We start from the raw sequence: 20,564 nt of genomic DNA on the forward strand, positions 1-20,564 counted from the left end.
TTTTCCTTTTTTTTCCTTTTTTTTTTAAACGTACAGCATGTCACTGTATTGTGAGCAGTTGCTTACATATCTACAGGAAATTGCAGATTTATTGAGAAACATATAAGTAGTTTCTTCATTTTCAGTCTCATTCAGCCCCATGTTCAGATGCTGAGCTAATACAAAGTGGTAGCTTTATAGTTTGTGCCCTTGCCAAATGCTTCAGCTTTGAGATTTGGTGTTGTATTTTAGCGTCATGCTTAAGATGAGTGACTGCTGTTTTAGGAATCGCTGATGCGTTTCAACAATCATGATGGCTGTCAAGTTGGCAGGTTTAAATGCATTCTGTAGCTTCGAGAACAACAAATTAAACGAATAGTGTTGTGTCTAATCAGATATCATTTCTTTTTCTTTGCAAATCATAAATTCTCCAGCGTATGCTGAGAACAGAGCAACAAAACATTCTAATAGGAGAATCTCTCTGCAAATACATTATATGGACAAAAGTTTGTCCACACCTGAGCATAAGATTCGTATGTACTTTCTGGACATCTCATTCCACCTTTAGTTCCCATTTACTGTTATAATAACCTCCACTCTTCTAGGAAGATGTTCCACTAGATTTTGGAGAGTGCTTGAGGAGATTTGTGCTCATTCACCAACAAGGCTGTTAGAAAAGTCAGGTACTGATGTGGGTGAGAAGGTTTGAGGTGCAGTGTTCGAATTCATCCCAAAGGTGTTGATTAGTGTTGAGGTCAGTGCACTGTAGCAGGCCACTCAAGATCTTCCACTCCAAACCATGTAAAAGCATGTGTTCATGGAGCAGGCTTTGTGCAGGTTTTGGGGCTTCTAGTTCAACCGAAGGGAAAATTTCATGCTGCCACATCCGAAGATCTTATACTTTTGTAGAGACAGGAGCCTCTTATTTAGCTGCCCAACTGTTTTTGCTGCTATGTTTGCTATACTCTGTACATGTTATTTGCAGGAAGGTGCCAAGGCAATGTTAGAATATAACCTAAATCTCTCCATTTTGTTTGGGCAAAACATTCAATTCAATTTCACTTTTATTAGTGTAGCGCTTTTAACAATGAACATTGTCTCAAAGCAGCTTTACACAGATAAAGCAGTGATAAAAATGAATGTTCTTTATAAGTATGTTTGTCCCTGATGAGTGAGCCGGTGGCGACTGTGGCAAGGAAAAACTTCCTGAGATGGCATAAGGAAGAAACCTTGAGAGGAACCAGTCTCAAAAGGAAACCCATCCTCATCTGGGTTGCACCGAATGTCCATTTATTACAGCTAAACAATATTGAGATGTGCCGTGATGGCGATCAGATGCAAACTGTAGTCTTGTGTCAGTGTAGCCGACTGTTGACATTAACTACAATCCACATCCAAATCCTCAAAGCTCCTGTCGTTCTCCGTAATTTCATGGATTCCAATAAATGAGAAACCAACCCAGCAGGATGATGCCCCTGTGCACAAAGCCAGCTCCATGGGTTGACTAGCCTGCTATAGAGCTCTGACCTCGACCCTATTGAACGTGATGAATGTGAACTCTGACTGCACCCCATGCCTCTTCACCTCATCTACATCAGTACCTGTTTTTTTTGTTGTTTTTTTACTAACACCCTTATTGCTGAATGAGCACAAATCTCCACAAGCACACTCTAAAATCTGAAAGAACATTTTTTCCAGAAGAGTGGAGGCATTTCTAAGATAAATTAAATTAATTATAATATAAATATAATTATAGGAGGAAATTGGGACTAAATGTGGAATTGCTCAAAAAGCTCTTATAAATCTTATGGGCAGGTGTCCACAAACTTTTGCTAATATAGTGCATTTTCAATCAGTTTCTACGTTAGATATAAAAAGACAAACCCGTCACTTCATATGCAGAAAACTTTCGAACACAACTCCTGTTATTAACCTATAAACCTTTAACCTTTTTTCAATGAAAAAACGTATAACGAATGTATTAGCTGAATTTGTGTAAGCAGTACATACAAACAACATGCATAAAAAAATGCACTACTTACACCAGGGGTCACTAACCTTTTTGAAATTGAGAGCTACTTCTTGGGTTCCCAGTGTGAAGGGCTACCAGTTTAATTACACATCTGAAATAACAATTTGCTCAATTTACCTTTAATTACACGTTATTATTAATAATTAATGATATTCATTTATGGGAAGACACTGATTTTTTAATGATTTCTCACAATAATGATCAACAATGATTTAACAAGCTAGGAAACAGATAAATATCAATATGCAAAACTTGATGCAAATATATATATATATATATATATATATATATATATATATATAACTTTATACCAATGCAAGTGTGATTTAAAATAAAGAATAACAACAAAAAAAATTAGATGCAGTTCACTGGTAAGTGGTGTTATGGTGAGCTAATTTTACAAAATCATGCTGGTGACCCCTGACTTACACTATGATTGTATACTGTTACAAAAGAAATAAGACCACCCATTAAAAAACATGTGGCTTTTAACCCATTACTTTTTTGGATTGCTCCAGGACTGATTTCCTGTATTTATATTTTTGAAATAAAAAAAAAAAAAGGTCAATGCAGGAAACTTATATTCAAGCTACTTGATCATCTATAGCTTATCTTTTTGAGCAATATCACATTTGAATGATTGACAGTGAAGTTCAAAGTGTCTTCTTTTTAACACTATTTAAATAGTGTTTGTAGCCCACTTTTCTCACGAACTGTTAATATTTAAATGTAGTTAGAGCATTTTCAGCTGTGAGTCCCTAAAGTAGTGATGAAGGTTAACAGGATAATAATGATTCTCCAGGTGTTTGTATTAGGCATTGTGCATTATTACTATGTGGTGAAGTCAGACTTTGGGACTATTCTCTTACAAGTTCTAGACGTCGTAAACGGCGGTCGCCCTGAAAAGAAAAAAAAAGAAAAGCAGCGTATTTTAATCTTTTCTCATATTCGATTTACTGTGGGGAAATTGCAGGAGCATGCGTGCGTCTGTGCAATTTATTTCTGTATTAACGCATCAGAGGTAATTCCGGGCTTTTTTTGTGTGTGTGTGTGTAACATTGCGTTTCTATCAATTCTGTCTGGTATTAACTTCAGCACCTCAGGCTGTTAATGGGCAGTTGTAGCTCAGAGCACGGCTCTCTCATTCGCCTTCTACACCCTACCCCCCCTTCTCTCTCTCTCTCTCTCTCTCTCTCTCTCTCTCTCTCTCTCTCTCTCTCGCTCTCTCTCCCTCTTACTCACTCTGTCTCTCGCTTCTTTTTTCTCTCTGGCAGCCTCCAAATAAGGTTTCCTGCTTCGGTAGGAATCAATCACTCTTTGTGCAAATTACACATCAAACTTCTTGCTGTGTCTGTTTGTGTGTTTGTGTGTGTGTATGTTTGTGTGTTTGTGTGAGCAAAAGAAACATTACAGGGGATTGAATATCTAAGCAATAAGATATCAGTCAGGAAGTGAGAGAGTGAAGTCGTCTGCTGCATCTCCCTCTCTCCGTGTCCCTCCAAGTGTCAGTTTGAGATTTTATTGTACATTTATAACCAGCTAAATTGGGATTTATGGTCAGCGCAGCTATAATTAGGAAATTAGTGTGCCACAGAACCATGTGACCTGTCTCACTAACTCACACAGAGAGAGAGAGAGAGAGAGAGAGAGAGAGAGTGAGAGAAAACAAGAGAAAGAGAAGCTTGTACCCACGCTTTAGTAAAAAAAAAAAAGCGACAGATAGAGGGAATGATATACATACAGAGGAAAGACATACAGGCAGACACATATACACACAAACAAACACACACATATCAATTTGCAACAGACTGGTGGGCACACAGACAGGCATACACCGAGTCACAGGAATCACAGACATTGAGACTGACAGCCACACACTCACAGACTGAGATAGAAAAGAGACAGACATGCACACACAGAGTCACAGATAGAGATAGACAGGAACAGACAGACAGACAGACAGACAGAGAGCAAGAGAGAGAGAGAGAGAGAGAGAGAGAGAGAGAGAGAGAGAGAGAGAGAGAGAGAGACATCCACACAAAGACTCATAGTCAAAGATAGAGAAAGACAGGCACACACAGACTCAGAGACAGAGAGACAGACAGGCACACACATATAGAGACAGACAGCCAAACACAGGGTCACAGATAGAGACAAACAGGCACACACAGACTCAAAACAGACAGGCACACACAGACTCAGAGACAGAGAGACAGAAAGGCACACACAGATTTAGAGACAGAGAGACAGACAGGCACACACAGACTCACAGTTAGAAAGAGACATGCACGCACAGACTCTGAGACAAACAGGCACACACAGACTCAGAGACAGAGAGACAGACAGACAGGCACACACAGACTCAGAGACAGAGAGACAGACAGCCACACACAGACCCAGTTAGAGACAGACATGCACACACAGACTCAGAGACAGACATGCACACACAGATTTAGAGACAGACATGCACACACAGACTCACAGATAGAGACAGACAGGCACACACAGACTCACAGATAGAGACAGACAGGCACACACAGATTTAGAGACAGAGAGACAGACAGCCACACACAGACTCACAGATAGAGACAAGACAGGCACAAACAGACTCAGAGACAGACATTCACACACAGAGAGAAACACAGGCCCACACATAAAAAGACAGACATCCACAGAAGAATGAAAAGAAAGAAAGAAAGAAAGAAAGAAAGAAAGAAAGAAAGAAAGAAAGAAAGAAAGAAAGAAAGGAAGGAACATGCAGATATGTGTTTATATTGTGTGCAGACAGTTCACACACAAACAGCTGGACACATAGACAGGCAGACAAATAGATAGACATGACATAGGCATGCATACATGCATTAAAACACAGATGAACATCTACATACATACAGGCAGACACATGTTAATATCTTATTGGGGAGCATGTGCAGAACATGTGTGTGTGTCTGTGAGAGAGAGAGAGAGAGAGAGAGAGAGAGAGAGAGAGAGATGGAGTGAGAGATATTTAAGGGTATGGGAAATGAAAGTTCCATTCTTGGCCTGTTAGGAGACAATGGCTAAATCTCGGAGCTGCAGCTTAATCAGGCAGGTAACAAGGGGTCGACCAATCAAAGGCCTCGGATGCTAATTATACTGCTGTGAGGGACCTGGGAGTGACATCAGGTTAATGATTTTAACAGAAATTTTGTGTGTGTGTTTCTCTGACAATAGGCTAATGAGTTTGAAGAGGATGGGGCAGTGTGATGGACATGATGGAATACAGCACCACCATTTCAGTTAATGAGATAAATATAATAGATATAATGATAGATAGATAGATAGATAGATAGATAGATAGATAGATAGATAGATAGATAGATAGATAGATAGATAGATAGATAGATAGATAGATAGATAGAAATGTATTTAATTCATTTGGATTCTCAAAGAAATTACACTTTACAGACATGTACACACACTTGTCTTCACTGGACATGTGAGAATGTGCAGCCGTTCCTCCTAAATTCAGTCTGTGCTTAAAAGAAAATCACTTTTAATGTGACCGCATATCAGTCCACTCAGCTGCAAACAGGAAGTAAGGCAGGAAGTTTCAGCGTGTGGCCTAATTTAGCTGTCTACATGCAACAAACACTGGCTTTCCTGTTCCTATCACACATGGGTACAGGATGCTGCACATTCACAGTCCTCTGATTAAAAACAAAACTCATCCAACACAGCTTCCTCACAAAACTCTGACTGGGGAAGTCCACTTACTTCTCGTCAAATGTATTATTTGATGAGTTTGTGAGCGGGTGAAGACACTGTTACTCTGTGTGGGAGAGGTGTTTTTAAAGTGAAGTCATAATAAGTCATTTACAGTTTGTTATTGAAATAAACATTTATGCAACTTGAAATGCACCCCCCCACACACACACACCTCTCCGTGTTCAATGCCTTGCCTATCCTTGCCTTGCCTTGTGTTGCCTTATCCTGCCTCTTTTTCCTTGCTTGACCTCCCCTTGTCTTGCCTTGCCTGTTCTTGTCTTGCCTTGCCTCAACTTTCCTTGCTTTGCCTCTCCTTGTCTTGCCTTGCCTATCCTTGTCTGTTCTTGTCTTGCCTGCACTGGCCTAGCCATTCCTTGTACTGGCCTTGCCTGTCCTTGCCTTGTCTCTCCTTGTCTTGCCTTGCCTGTTCTTGTTTTGTCTGTCCTTGTCTTGCCTGTCCTGGCCTTGTCTTGCTTGTCCTGGCCTTGCCTTGCCTGCCCTTGAGTCACCTGCCTGACCTATCCTTGTTTTGCCTCTTCTTGCATTGCTTTGCCTTGCCTTGTTTTGTCTTGCCTTGGATTGACTGTCCTTGCCTGCTTTTGCCTCGCTTCCTCTCTTGTTGCCTTGGATTGCTTTGCCTTGTCTTGCTTTGACTTGCATGTTTTTGCTTTGCCTCACCTCTATTTGCCTTGTGTTGATTTTCCTTGCCTATTCTTGCTTGTCCTTGCCTTGTTTTGTCTTGCCTCAATGGTCCTTGCCTACAATCACCATTCACCCATACTAACTATTAAATATGAAGGACACCAGTAAAATAAAGACCAGTGGTCATCCAATGGTGGAGGGAAATAGTGTGGCAGGTGAAATAAGAAATTTCCATTTCAGCATAAAATGGACAGAGGAAACTCCCTTCTGCCCTCTTTGGCATACACATGATACTCATGATTGGCTAAGGTTCATCTGCTGGACAGGGAAGTGAGATTATAACATTTCTTATGGCTTTCCACTTTCTGTTTTTGCAGCTTAGAAATCCTTTTTATATATTATTTAGGGCAGAAAGAACAAAAAAACACGACACAGATTTTACTCTTTTTTTTTTTTTGTCCATCGGTGTCCCTTATAACCTTAAAAACACAAATACCCAAGAAAAACTCTTCAAGAAAACGCTCTTCAAATTCCTTTACCCAGTATCTGTCTGGAAATTCTATACAAACGAGGAAATCTTTCTATGTCATTAGTAGTGAGAATATAATTGAGATGACATTCACGTTTAATCAAGCTTCCAAGTAATGATGACTCATTAGAATGTTCACGAACTTTAACGCATTTGCGGTACTTTTTTTACAATGGGTTTAAACTGTCTGTAATAACAGTGACACCGTATAGAATGTAAAGCAGTTAAAATGCTTGAATGCATTAAAAAGAAGTGAGTAAGTGGTTCTGTCAGGATGTCAAAATAGATCAAAATATCACAAAAAAAGGTTACTCTCTTAAAAATCTCTTAGAAGTCATGTCCTGAATATAGACAATGTAGCTAATGGTTCTTATCATGAGTTTATTTTACAATAGATATGTTTGAAAATGAACAATTTTGAAATTGTTTTAATAATGTCCATGGGCAGATGTGGACAAACAGTAAATTTGTAGTTAAATGTAGTTAATATCACAGTATGTCAGTATAACAGTCTACTACAATGGCTCAGGACCAGAGGCTACAACAGTTTTGCATTTAAGCACCTCAACAATGATGGAATAGACATTAGCATTGAGGATAAGGTTCCCTTTTTGAGTCTGGTTCCTCGTAAGGTTTCTTCCACATGCCATCTCAAGATGTTTTTCCTTGTTACAGTCGCCACTGCTTCACTCATTAGGTATAAACTCAGAATTCTAAGCTTACACTTCCAAAGAACAACCTTATTCGTTCTTTATTACTACATTATGTGTGTTTTTAAACCATGTCCATTGTTAAAAGCAGTAAAAATTGTATTTCATTAAATAAGGAACCTTTCTCTGATTGTTGGTCCTAAGTGATTTTTATGATAAAAAAACAACTAAACAGAATATAAATATAAAAGTTTAGAGGCAAACTCTGTTCCAAAATCACACCTTAGTCTGATATAGAAGTAATATTAGATCTAAATGTGTAGCTCAACATGACTCAAAACTAATGTCCAGAAATAACTTAGTATTCCAATAATGATTAGTTTAAAAAAAACCTTACATGAATTAATATGATGTACATTAGAGAGAGAAAGAAATAGAATGAGCTTAGAAATGAAATAGAAGCACAAACGCCGCTACTCTCGAACAGAACGTCAATGGACACTGCACGTGTTCACCATACAATCGATTATCAGACTTTGATAGCAAGACTGGGTCCTGATCCTCTCTCTCTCTCTCTCTCTCTCTCTCTCGCTCTCTCCGCAGGTGCAAAACGAAGGTGTATCTGGACGACCTGCCTCGCACCAGCGTGGTGATCGTGTTCCACAACGAGGCATGGACAACGTTACTGCGCACCGTGCACAGCGTCATCAACAGGTCTCCCAGACATCTGCTGGAGGAGGTGGTGCTGGTGGATGACGCCAGTGAGAGAGGTGTGTGTGTGTGTGTGTGTGTGTGTGTGTGTGTGTGTGTGTGTGTGTGTGTGTGTGTGCGCGCGAGAGAGGTGGTTTGTATACACAGAGGGAGCCAAATGGAAAAAAAAAAAAAAAAGGTTGTCATTTGAATATACTCAAATATGTACCAGTGCCATGGGGATGTGACATGCTTTTATTTCCAGGCCCAGGAGGAGACTGCACTTTAGAGCGTGCGTGCGTGCGTGCGTGTGTGTGTGTGTGTGTGTGTGTGGAACAAGGCCTACATCTGGAGGAAAAAGATGGCTGGTGACCCATGGAGTGTTAACGTCAAAGCTGGAGTTTAGATAAGAGAGAGAGAGAAATAGAGAGAGAGAGAGAGAGAGAAGGAAGGACAGAAAGACTGGTACAGAACTGAAACGATAGACAGGCAGAAAAAAGACACAAAAGCGTGTGAGAGACATATACATCCACAAATAATGAAAATACACATCAGAAAGGCAGACAGACAAAGAGACCAATTGAGAGAGAAAGAAAGGGAGACAGGTGTAAGATCAGACTGGCAGCGACAACACAAAGAGAGAGAGAGAAAAGGAGACATAATAGAGAGAGAGAGAGAGAGAGGGGCTGAACTGCGTGTGGGTGGTCATTGCTCGTCTTCCCGTTGTTCTCTTGAACTCTGGCCTGTAATTAGATTTGATTGAGGGGATCTGCTGGCATAATGAGCATTTACGTCAAATTTCATCTCTCACCCGCATACATAAAAAACACTCTCACACACACACACAGTAGGTCCAAAGACAGCAAGAGAATTAGAAGTCAAAAAGGCTACTGCCTGTGTATGTAATATACTGAATGTCCTCTAGTTATAATCCAGTTCTTCCTGGACCTTCTCCCCAAACATTAAAAGACAACGAAAGCATGGACTGTTCTTGCTACACTATATTGACAAAAGTATTGGGTCACCTGACCTTTCCTGCTATATGTGGTTCTTTTCCAAACTGTCACCACAAAGCTGGAGGCACTCAATTCTATAGGACCCCTTTGGATGCGCTATAACAGTGTTTCCCATCCCCCTGGGAAATTGGTACCGGGCCGCACTGGAATACATAATTTACATTATTTTCGTTTCATTTTGGAAAATTACCAGATTCTCTATGCCACATCTGTCTATGACTCACTCTTGATGCATGTCATGTCATCGGTCCCATGTCCTACCTCCATCCGCGACCTTCTTAAAGGGGCTGCTCCGGCCAGTTACACATAATACATTTACCGCTAAATTCAAACCCCCAAGTGAGCAAAATGAACAAAACACAACACGGTGGATTCACGTTTTTAATTATTATATTTAGAAAATACCAGTTTTCATGCTGCTCCTATCCTTTTATTTTGTTGTATTTATCCACCACACCTTAAAGGCCAGTCCGTGAATATATTGTCCGACATTAAAGCGGTCTGTGGCGCAAAAAAGGTTTGGGGCTGCTGCGTTATAATACAATTTTGCATTTACTTGAACTTGAAAACCCAAAACCTGTTCCAGCATGGTGATGCCCCTGTGCACAAAGTGAGCATCTTGAAGACATGCTTTGGAAGATCTTGAGTGGCCTGCTATAGAGCTTTGATCTCATCCCTACTGAACACCTTTGGGATGAATTGGAATGCTGACTGCACCCCAGGTCTCCTCACCTACATCAGTAACTGCCTTTCCTAATACCCTTGTGGCTGATGAACACAAATATCCATAAGCTCACTAAAAAATCTAGTGGAGCATCTTCCCAAAAGAGTGGGAGGGAATTTTAAGAGCAAATTGGGACTAAATGTGGAATTTAATGTTAAAAAAACACATACCATACTTATGACCAGGAGACCCAATACCTTTGGCAATATAGTGTATATATTACCTTTATTTTCAATGTCATCTCAGTGGCGAATTGGAATGTCATGGGAAAGGGCAATGCTTTAATAAAAATAAACCTGTACCCCTGCTCATTTATGCAGTTATCCTTTCAGCCAATCATGTGACAGATGGTTGATGTATATTGTAAGAGCATAGAAAGTCCTGCAGCTACAGGTCAAGAGCTTCATTTATCATCAGAATGGAATGGGATTTTGGTGACTGTGGCCGTGGCATAGTTATTGCCATAAGACGGCCTGGTTTAAGTGAGCCTGCTGATCTACTGGGATTTAACACACAAGAATTTCTAGAGTTCATACAAACTGGTTCAAACTGACAGAAAGGCTCCAGTTACTCAAATTAATTGCACTCTTTTGTTGTATGTCAGATTCCTGTTTTTGTCTGACGAGACTGAAATCTGATGTAGTCTTTACATTTATGGCATTTATCAGACATCGTTATCCAGAGCGACAATCTTCCGCTCTTGTCCACGCACATCAAGGTTTAATGTGTTGTGCGTCCAGAGATGCTTTTCTGTTTACCAAGGGTGTAACGAACGGTTATTTGAGGTTGTCATAAACTTCCTATTGGCTCAAAGCAATCTAGCCATTTTCTTCTGGCCTCTGTAAAGGTTTTTACCCACAGAACTGTTGCTCGTGCTGGTTTTTTTTTTCCCATACACTATTCTGTGTAAACTCTAGAGGCTATTGTGTGTGAAAGTCTGAAAAAAGTCAGCAATCTCCGAAATTCTCAAACCAGCCTGTCTGGCACCAGCAACCACGTTACTGTCAAAGGACTTTTTTTCTTCCAAGTACTCCAGTTTTCTTCTGCCTGCCAATAACAAGCTAGCAGGTGGATTGGCTTATTACAAATTCTAAAACATGCAAATGTGTGTGTGTGTGATGTCTCTTTATAAACCAGGGTGTATGCCTGTTTCATATCCAGTGTTCCTGTAATAATAACTGGACCCACCACTTTCATTTGATCATATTCTCTTTCTGTAAGAAGCTGCCGTCTTCTTCTGTAAAATGGAAAATCCCAGCATCTCTCTGTGCATCTATGATTCCTCGGCTCACAGATAACACAGCCACCATTCCTGGACACACTCTATCCATGATCCCTTACGACCTTACATCACTCACGCACATCACATCCTGCAGGGAGTCTACACAGCTGACAGCGTACTGACCCAGGGCCACGGACACACTTCCACACACAGAGCATGCCAGAACAGTTATTACCTCCGAGGCCGCCTCCCACATTTTTTCCTTAAGCACTTCAGCTTTGCACTTGTGAGCACACCATCCACCGTCGAGTAATTAGACGAGGACGAGCGCTTTAACCCTGCTCAGTGTGTGGCACAGGGAATCCCACTCGGTCATCAGGAGAACATTCCGCTTATGAGCATAGGAAACGAATTGGAGATGAACACGCCCAGGTCGCACAGAACAAACCGGGGAAATGCAGTGGCTCGTTTTAAAGCTATAATACTTGTTTGAAATGTTTAATGTTTATTGGTATCATTCTGACTGGATCATAAACAAACAAAGGTTAGAAGGAAAACATTATGAAACATTGAAAAGTTTATTATGTAATTAGAGCTAATACTACACTACAAGTGCTGCAAGCACCACTACTGCTGCTACTACTATTACTTTTACTACAAGTACTAATACTACTACTAGCTACAGCTCATTTTACTGCTGCTGCTACTACTATTACCTTTACAACAAGTACTAATACTTCTACTAGCTACAGCTTCTACAAACGCTACCACCAGTACTACTAGAACGTTTTACTACTACCACTCATTTTACTGCTGCTGCTACTACTAAAAGTAATTTTAGTACTCATTTGACTACTACTGCAAATGCTGCTAGTGTTACTACTACTAATACAAATTCAACTGCTCATTTTAATGCTAGTGTAAGTACTACTACTAGTACTTTTACTGCTACTACTACAACTGCTCTTAATGCTACTACCAGTACTACAAGTACTATTATAACTACTACCACTATTATTAGTTCTACCACTACTATTTCTACAATCACTATCACTAATGCTACTGCTATTACCAGCACTATGTCAAGTACTACTGCTATTCATTTTACTGCTACTGCAAGTATTATTACTACTAATTTTTCTACCACTGCTTCTACTATCGCTACTGCTGCTGCTGCCACTCCTACAAGTATTATTACTACTACTAATATATTTTTACTAGTTCTACTATTTCTACAAACTCTATTACTGCTGCTGCTACTATTACTACTACTTTTACTACTACTACTACGAGTACTATTACTACTTGTTTACTACTTCTGCTACTACTATCACATCTGCTACTGCTACTGCTACAAGTACTATTACTACTACTACTATTACTACTACTACTACTAGTACTATTACTACTCATTTACTACTTCTCTACTATCACATCTGCTACTGCTACTACTACAAGTACTATTACTACTTTTACTACTACTACGAGTACTATTACTACTCATTTACTACTACTGCTACTACTATCACAACATCCGCTACTGCTACTACTACTACTAGTACCATTACTACTACAAGCACTATAACCACTACTACTATCACAACATCTGCTACTGCTACTACTACAAGTACTATTACTACTACAAGTACTATAACTACTACTACTATCACAACATCTGCTACTACTACAAGTACTATTACTACTACTACTACTACTATTACTACTACTATCACAACATCTGCTACTGCTACTACTACAAGTACTATTACTACTACAAGTACTATTACTACTACTACTACTACTACTACTATTACTACTACTACTATCACAACATCTGCTACTACTACAAGTACTATTACTACTACTACTACTATTACTACTACTATCACAACATCTGCTACTACTACAAGTACTATTACTACTACTATTACTACTACTACTACTATCACAACATCTGCTACTACTACAAGTACTACTACTACTATTACTACTACTGCAAGTACTATTACTACTACTACTATTACTACAAGTACTATTACTACAAGTTCTACAAGTACTATTACTACTCATTTACTACTACTGCTACTACTATCACAACATCTCCTTCTGCTACTACTACAAGTACTATTACTACTCATTTACTACTCATTTGCTGCTGCTACTCCTACAAGTATTATTACTACAACTAATACACTTTTACTACTATTACTACAAGTACTATTGCTACTACTGCTACTACAAATACTAATACTAATAATAATATAAATTCACTGGTTTAATTTGCTTTATTTGTTTAGCACTTTTACGTAATCAAAGTTTCCTAAATGTAAAACTTATAGATCATTCCCTATAAATTGGTTTGTTCTGTATACCAAAGTGACTTAAGCAACAAAACAAAAATGATTTGTGATCATAAATAATACGTTCATAACACAAACATGATCAGGAGATTTTTATTTATTTTGTGTGAACTCCAGACCTGAATGTTCTCATGCAAATTGCAGCCGGTGCGATTATAAAAGACCTCGTTATAAAAGCCTTCCCACAGAGATCACGGTGAAGGTGAAGTAGCTTCGTAAAGTTCTCAGAAGCAACTCTCGAACCAAAAAAAAAAAAAGCTTTAAAGGGAAAGAAAAACAAGGATGTTAAACATCCCAATTGCTTTGTTTATTTTGTAAGTGGAAAGTTTACGAAACCACATCTAATCATCCCCAGATTGATGCTCGACACAACACACTCTGAGAATAATGAGAAGGAAGGGAAAAGAGGCCTGCAGTCATTTTAAAAGAGTCGCATAGCCACCTGAAAGCAGCACATACACCAACAGCGTCAGGAGGTGACATTTGGATGTGCATGTTCCTATTTCAAATGTATTGAAACGGCAAGTTATTTTGTTTTGTTATCGTTGGAAAATATTTGGGTACGCGATTAAATGATTATGAGCAATTTAGCGTTCATTTCAGCCCCGTATTCTTCTCTAGGTCTGAGCCCTGGGTTCAGTTTGAGGAGTATGAACCAACATGAAGATCAGAGAATTATCTGTATATCCTAAATACCCTATGGTTCACTTTATGGACAAAAGTATTGGGACATCTGACTGTCAAGCCATATGTGGTTCTTCTCCAAATTGTTACTACAAATTTGGAGGCACACAATTGTTTCAAGAGTTTCTTTGGATGCAGTAGCATGAAATTTTTACTTGACCTAGAAGACCAAAACTTGTTTCATCATGACAAATCTGATAAAGATATGGTTTACATGGGAAGATCTTGAGTGGCCTGCTAGAGCTCTGACCTTAACTTTACAGAACATTTGAACACACCCCAGGCCTCCTCACCTCACCTACATCAATACCTGACTTTACTAACACTCTTGTGCCTGTATAAACACAAACCTCTGGAACAGCTTCCCCGAAAAGTGGAAGTTATTGTAGCAGCCAATAGGATGTTCACAAAACGTATTCAATTCAAATGTATTTCTATAGCACTTTTCACAATGGACTTGAAGCAGCTTTACAGAATGTAAAAATTCTAGAACACAAATTGAAATGTGTTTTTATCCCTATATGACTCTAATACTCAGGTGTCCATGATCTGAAGTCTATTTAGTGCATTTCATATGATGCTACATATCAAAAACATCAGGAACTGGAAGCTAAAATCCTGATCGTTTCTTGTTCATCTTTTGTTCTCAAACCCAAAAGTCTTCAACGTAAACTTTTAAAAGGGGCCATGGACACTCAAAGTACATAAACAAAGGCAACCTGATTCTTAAATGCCGTCAATGTCTGCTTTTATGCTGTAAATCAAAATACTGCCGTTTCAACAGATGTAACAGATGACTGGAGTATCAGAAGAACGAGAGCAAGGCTGTAATAAAAACAGATGGGTTATGGCATACGCAGAGACAGCCTGTGTGTCCTATAGTATAAACATGAATTGGTTACAGCAGACCTACAGCTGTGTGTTTTTAAAAAAGTTTAGACCATATATAGACATGTATAGTGCGTAAGATTACCATTAAACAACAACAAAAAAACTGAATTTTGCAATCATATATTTCAATAAAAAATGATGGAAAAATGCCTCAGTTGCAAAGTGTTATATTGTCGGCGACGTTGGCCTGGACAGAGATCAGTCAAGTGAACAGAAGACAATGAGGCTTATGTTTAAGCGCCATGAGTGATCCACGAGATTTGGGAGTGTGCTTGTGGAGATCTGTGCTTATTCAGCTACAAGGGTACAAGTCAGGTACTGGTGTAGAGTGAGTGGACCTGGGGTGCAGTCAGTGTTCCAATTCATCCGAAAGATGTTCAATAGTGCTGAGGACAAAGCTCTATAGCAGACCACTTAAGCTCTTCCACTCCAGCCCATGTAAACCATATGTTTATAGAGCTCACTTTGCACACAGGTAAACAATTGTTCATCGTAAACAATTGTGGTAAAAGTTTGTGGAAAGAATCACATATGGCTGAAAAAGTCAGGTGTCCCAATACTTTTGTTCATTTATGATGATGTACATGTTGGTGTTGAGTAGAGTGTTTTACTTCTCACTTTTGTGATAAAAAAAAACAAAAAAAAACTGAGAGACAGACAATCTGCATCTCATAGAGTACAGATGAGCATTCCAGCAATCTGTTTATAGTGAAATCGGTTTGTTTTCTGTAATAAGAAGTGTTCTGCATCCTGTACAAGTTTATATTGCAGTATACTGTGTTCATGTGGAGCAAACCAACATGCAGTGTTTTTCAGCACTGTCCTTCCAACTCGCACGACATCTACTGTTTTCACACGCATCCTCACCATGACAAAGAGAGGAACTAGTCATTGAATCGAGATGCGGTCATCCATGGACCAGACTTGGGGGAAAAAAAGTGACACCGCATACCTCATTGTTTTAGAGCGTTCCTGCTCTCTGTGCTAGCAAACCTTCACTCCTGATTCTTCTCTCGCACATTCGTTTCTCTCAAGGCCGCCTGTAAGACATTCTCTGTTCTCTTGACAATAGCTGTCCTACAATCCGGCCACCGCACGAAGGACATATAATCTCTCTCTCTCTCTCTCTCTCTCTCTCTCTCTGGCTCTCATACGCTGTTATCAAAATGAGTGTTTATATGGGGAAGGCAAATATTGATCTTTGTGTAGCTTTAACCTTTCTTTTTCTCATTACTGCTTTTCAAAGAGCACAGGAAAGTCAGTGTGTGTGTGTGTGTGTGTGTGTGTGTGTGTGTGTGTGTGTGTGTGTGTGTGTGTGTGTGTGTGTGTGTGTGTTGGTATATGTTTACATGCCCATGTCCTGAAATAGAAAGTATTTGCAGACCTGCGAGTTACTATTGGACTGTTTTCTTAAACCTGGTGTGTGTGTGTGTGGGTGTGGGTGTGTGTGTGTGTGTGTAAGAAAAAGAATGCTTTAATATCTTGCTAAGACTTAAATGTCACATTGCTTATGTACCTATGAGGAAACCTAAAATTTTTTTACATCTTTAAATACAAAAACTGCAATAAATAAGATAAATGTAAATTAAATAATTAATTAATAACAAGTCAAATGTCTTGTTTGTTTGTTTGTTTGTTTGTTTCCAAGGTTAGGACGAGATTCAAGTCATCCATAGAGTTAATTAGGTAGATTAATAATAATGTCAGTGGAAGGTTATCACAAGGATGGTATGGAATGTGTGTGTGTGTCTGTGTGTGTGTGTGTGTGTGTGTGTGTGTGTGTGTGTGTGTGTGTGTGCGGGTGTATAAAATACATCATGTTGCATGAGCTATCATAATGCAAAACGTTTTTTTTTTCTTTCTGTTTTCTGTTCATTTCTGTAGTATCATAGAATAAACTGGAGACTTATGTAAACACACAGTGTGTTCATCCCACTGTGACTTTCAGGTGTCATTCAGCCCCGTCCCCCCTCCACCACGCAGTGGGATATAACAGTCTGTTTCCTCGCCCATAGCAAGTAGATGAACAGAAATGTTTTTTTTCTTCGTCACACTCCCCCTCATTCTGGCCTGTTTGTCCTGCACAGTGATGATTACATGCAGTCTGGGTGTTTTCTTTTTTTTTTTTTAAGCTCAGAAAGTTAAAAGGCATTTCGTTTGTTGCCCTGAAGGGCACTTGAAGGGCAAAGCTTGTTTACTGAGTGACAACTTAAAGACAGCCTTTCTTCAAAGCCCACTATTACCTAAATACAGGTTTTCAGTCCGCAGTATATTCAGTCCAAGGTATACTACCAGGAGCTGTTTAAATTAATCAGAATCCGTGCTTAGATTTCTTTCTTTCTTTCTTACTTACTTACTTACTTTCATCATTTAAAAAATGCATCATACTGCATCATATATATATATATATATATATATATTGTACCAGTGCTCACAAACTAAACAATAGCGTATCATATTTTTTTTTTTTTTTTTTTTTTACCTGGCATAACATTATGACCACTGGCCTAATATTGTGTTGGTCCCCCTTATACTGCCAAAGCAGTCCAGACCCAGATTTCGTTGGCAGTGGCATGAATGAGCTTTTTGAAAGCATAAATGCAGTTTGAAGTTAATTGTCTCTCTGTGTTTGTGTGTGTGTTTCCATGTGAAAACAGATTTTCTGAAGAGGCATTTGGAGCAGTACGTGCGGACGTTGGAGGTGCCGGTGCGGATTGTGCGGATGGAGCAGCGCTCTGGTCTGATTCGCGCTCGTCTTAAAGGGGCGTCGCTCTCCACAGGCCAGGTCATCACCTTCCTGGACGCGCACTGCGAGTGCACCGTGGGCTGGCTGGAGCCGCTGCTGGCTCGCATCAAACTTGACAAGTAAGCACAACCTCAACTCCCACACTGCAACACTGTCAGACTGGGATAGGAACACATGCTAATCTCTGACAAGACACAACAGGGAAATGTTTCTGATCTGAGAGTCAACTGTAAAACCGTAACTTAACACTGGAGTGAAAAAGTGTGCTGTGTGGCTGATAGGAATTGTATCAGGCCTGACAACACGTTTACGTTTGATCAGCTTGAGAGTGTAAAGCTAAAGCAAGGTGTTTGTGAGTAAATGTGTGAGTTACTTATTAAATATATGCGTGTGAATGTGTGATTGAATGAGAATGTGATTAAGTGACTGTGATTGAGTATGATTGGGTGAATGAGTGAGAGTATGATTGAGTGAGTGAGTGTTGAGTTAGAGTGTGATTGGGTGAATGAGTGAGTGAGAGTGTGATTGGGTGAATGAGTGAGTGAGAGTGTGATTGGGTGAATAAGTGAATGTGAGTGATTGGGTGAATGAGTGTTTAAGTTAGAGTGTGATTGGGTGAATGATTGAGTGAGAGTGTGATTGGGTGAATAAGTGAATGAGAGTGTGATTGGGTGAATAAGTGAATGAGAGTGATTGGGTGAATGAGTGTTTAAGTTAGAGTGTGATTGGGTGAATGAGTGAGTGAGAGTGTGATTGGGTGAATAAGTGAATGAGAGTGATTGGGTGAATGAGTGTTTGAGTTAGAGTGTGATTGGGTGAATGAGTGAGTGAGTGAGAGTGTGATTGGGTGAATAAGTGAATGAGAGTGATTGGGTGAATAAGTGAATGAGAGTGATTGGGTGAATAAGTGTTTGAGTTAGAGTGTGATTGGGTGAATGAGTGAGTGAGAGTGATTGGGTGAATGAGTGAGTGAGAGTGTGATTGGGTGAATGAGTGAGAGTATGATTGAGTGAGTGAGTGTTGAGTTAGAGTGTGATTGAGTGAGAAAATATAAAAAAATATCTCATTCCACATTTAGTTTTCATTTGCTGTTATAAAAACCTCCATTCTGCTGGGTAGATGTTCCACTAGATTTTGGAGTGCGTTTGTGGAGATTTCTGCTCATTCAGACACAAAGTCAGGTCCTGATGCACTTGATGTACCTGTGTAGGTAAAGAAGGTTCGAGGTCTCCTAGTTCAAGTGAAGAAAAAGTTGCATGCTACGGCATCTAAAGACGTCCTATTGTGTGCCTACATTTTGTACAGTTTGGAGAAGAACCACATATGACTGGAAAAGTCAAGTGTCCTGATACTTCAGGCTGAGATTGTTTTTGAAATGCGTATACACACAGTGCGTTCACATTACACACACCACCTTGGGCAGGCAATACAATTAATTAGAGTGATTTGTCTGTCACTATGTGCAGAGCATTAAAACAATACCAGTTTGTTGCTGTTGATTATTGCACCCACTCACTTACACACACACACACACACACACACACACACAGTGAGAAGCCAATTGTAGCTTTCATTCCCAGCTGCCAGAAGAGAGATCGATAGCTCTTAGTTGAGTCAGCATTTATTTTTTATTCTTTTGTACTAGTTAATTACATGATGTTTTGGCACAAGCTCATAGTGTGTGTGTGTGTGTGTGTGTGTGTGTGTGTGTGTGTGTGTGTGTGTGTGTGTGTGTGTGTGTACACACGTGTACCCAGCTCGTCTGGTTGTGCTCTAAGGCTCTGTATGTAGTGAGTGAAAAATCTCTTTAATTCTCTGTATTTTTTGCCTCCTGGCTGTTGTGAAGGGATCATTACTAAATGATCCAGATGCTGAATGCACAGAATCAAATATGTGTGTGTGTGTGATTTATAACTTTCGGAAATGTTCAACTTTACTTGATGCTGAGTAATAAGTAACGAATTAAACATGCCGTTTTTGAAAAAAGGGTGTGATGCAGAGCGACAGGCAGTAAATGCACTGTTGCTTTTGTTTTATTTATCTTTTTCCACAGTGATTTGCTAGGCAAAACATATATATATATATATATATATATATATATATATATATATATATATATATATATATATATATATATATATATATATATATATGCAGTACAAAAAATTCCCCTCCACTTGAACTAGGAGAGTCAAACCTGTTTCATCATGGCAATGCCCCTTTACACAAAACCAGCTACATAAAGACATGCTTTCTGTTTTGAAAATGGATGAATTTGTGAAATGCCAGTCATCAACCACATTCACTGAGTCGAGCTTTTAAATTATACCCTTAAGAAGTTTGATGCAAAAAAGCATTAAATCTGAATAAATAAATAAAATTAAAAAAAAAACACCACCACATAAATAAAAACATATGATCCATCACTTTATTCACCACATTAAAAAAAACAATGTGTTATACCACAATGCTGTCAAATTCTCAATTCTGACTGGTCACATGTTGATTAATTTTTATTTTGAAAAATGGTTGTATTGTGAGATTTACCTGACTTCTTCACCCATATGTGGTTCTTCCCCAAATTGTACCCACAAAGTTGGAGGTGGACAATCATATAGGATCTTTGGAGGTGGTAGTATTACATTTTCACTT

The 20,564-nt window shown here is 39.2% G+C and overlaps 1 protein-coding gene across 3 annotated transcripts in view; it reads left to right on the forward strand.

The window, feature by feature from the left end:
* Positions 1 to 20,564, forward strand: part of galnt1 (UDP-N-acetyl-alpha-D-galactosamine:polypeptide N-acetylgalactosaminyltransferase 1) — a 120,786-nt gene that overhangs the window by 82,672 nt on the left and 17,550 nt on the right. For all 3 annotated transcript variants that reach the window (XM_046834029.1, XM_046834031.1, XM_046834032.1), the window contains 2 exons: positions 8,183 to 8,349; positions 17,824 to 18,031. In XM_046834029.1, coding sequence (XP_046689985.1) covers positions 8,183 to 8,349; positions 17,824 to 18,031 — 375 coding nt within the window. The remainder of the gene's footprint in view (positions 1 to 8,182; positions 8,350 to 17,823; positions 18,032 to 20,564) is intronic.

The sequence above is a fragment of the Silurus meridionalis genome, chromosome 21 (assembly GCF_014805685.1).
Source record: "Silurus meridionalis isolate SWU-2019-XX chromosome 21, ASM1480568v1, whole genome shotgun sequence".
NCBI classification, from domain to species: Eukaryota; Metazoa; Chordata; class Actinopteri; order Siluriformes; family Siluridae; genus Silurus; species Silurus meridionalis.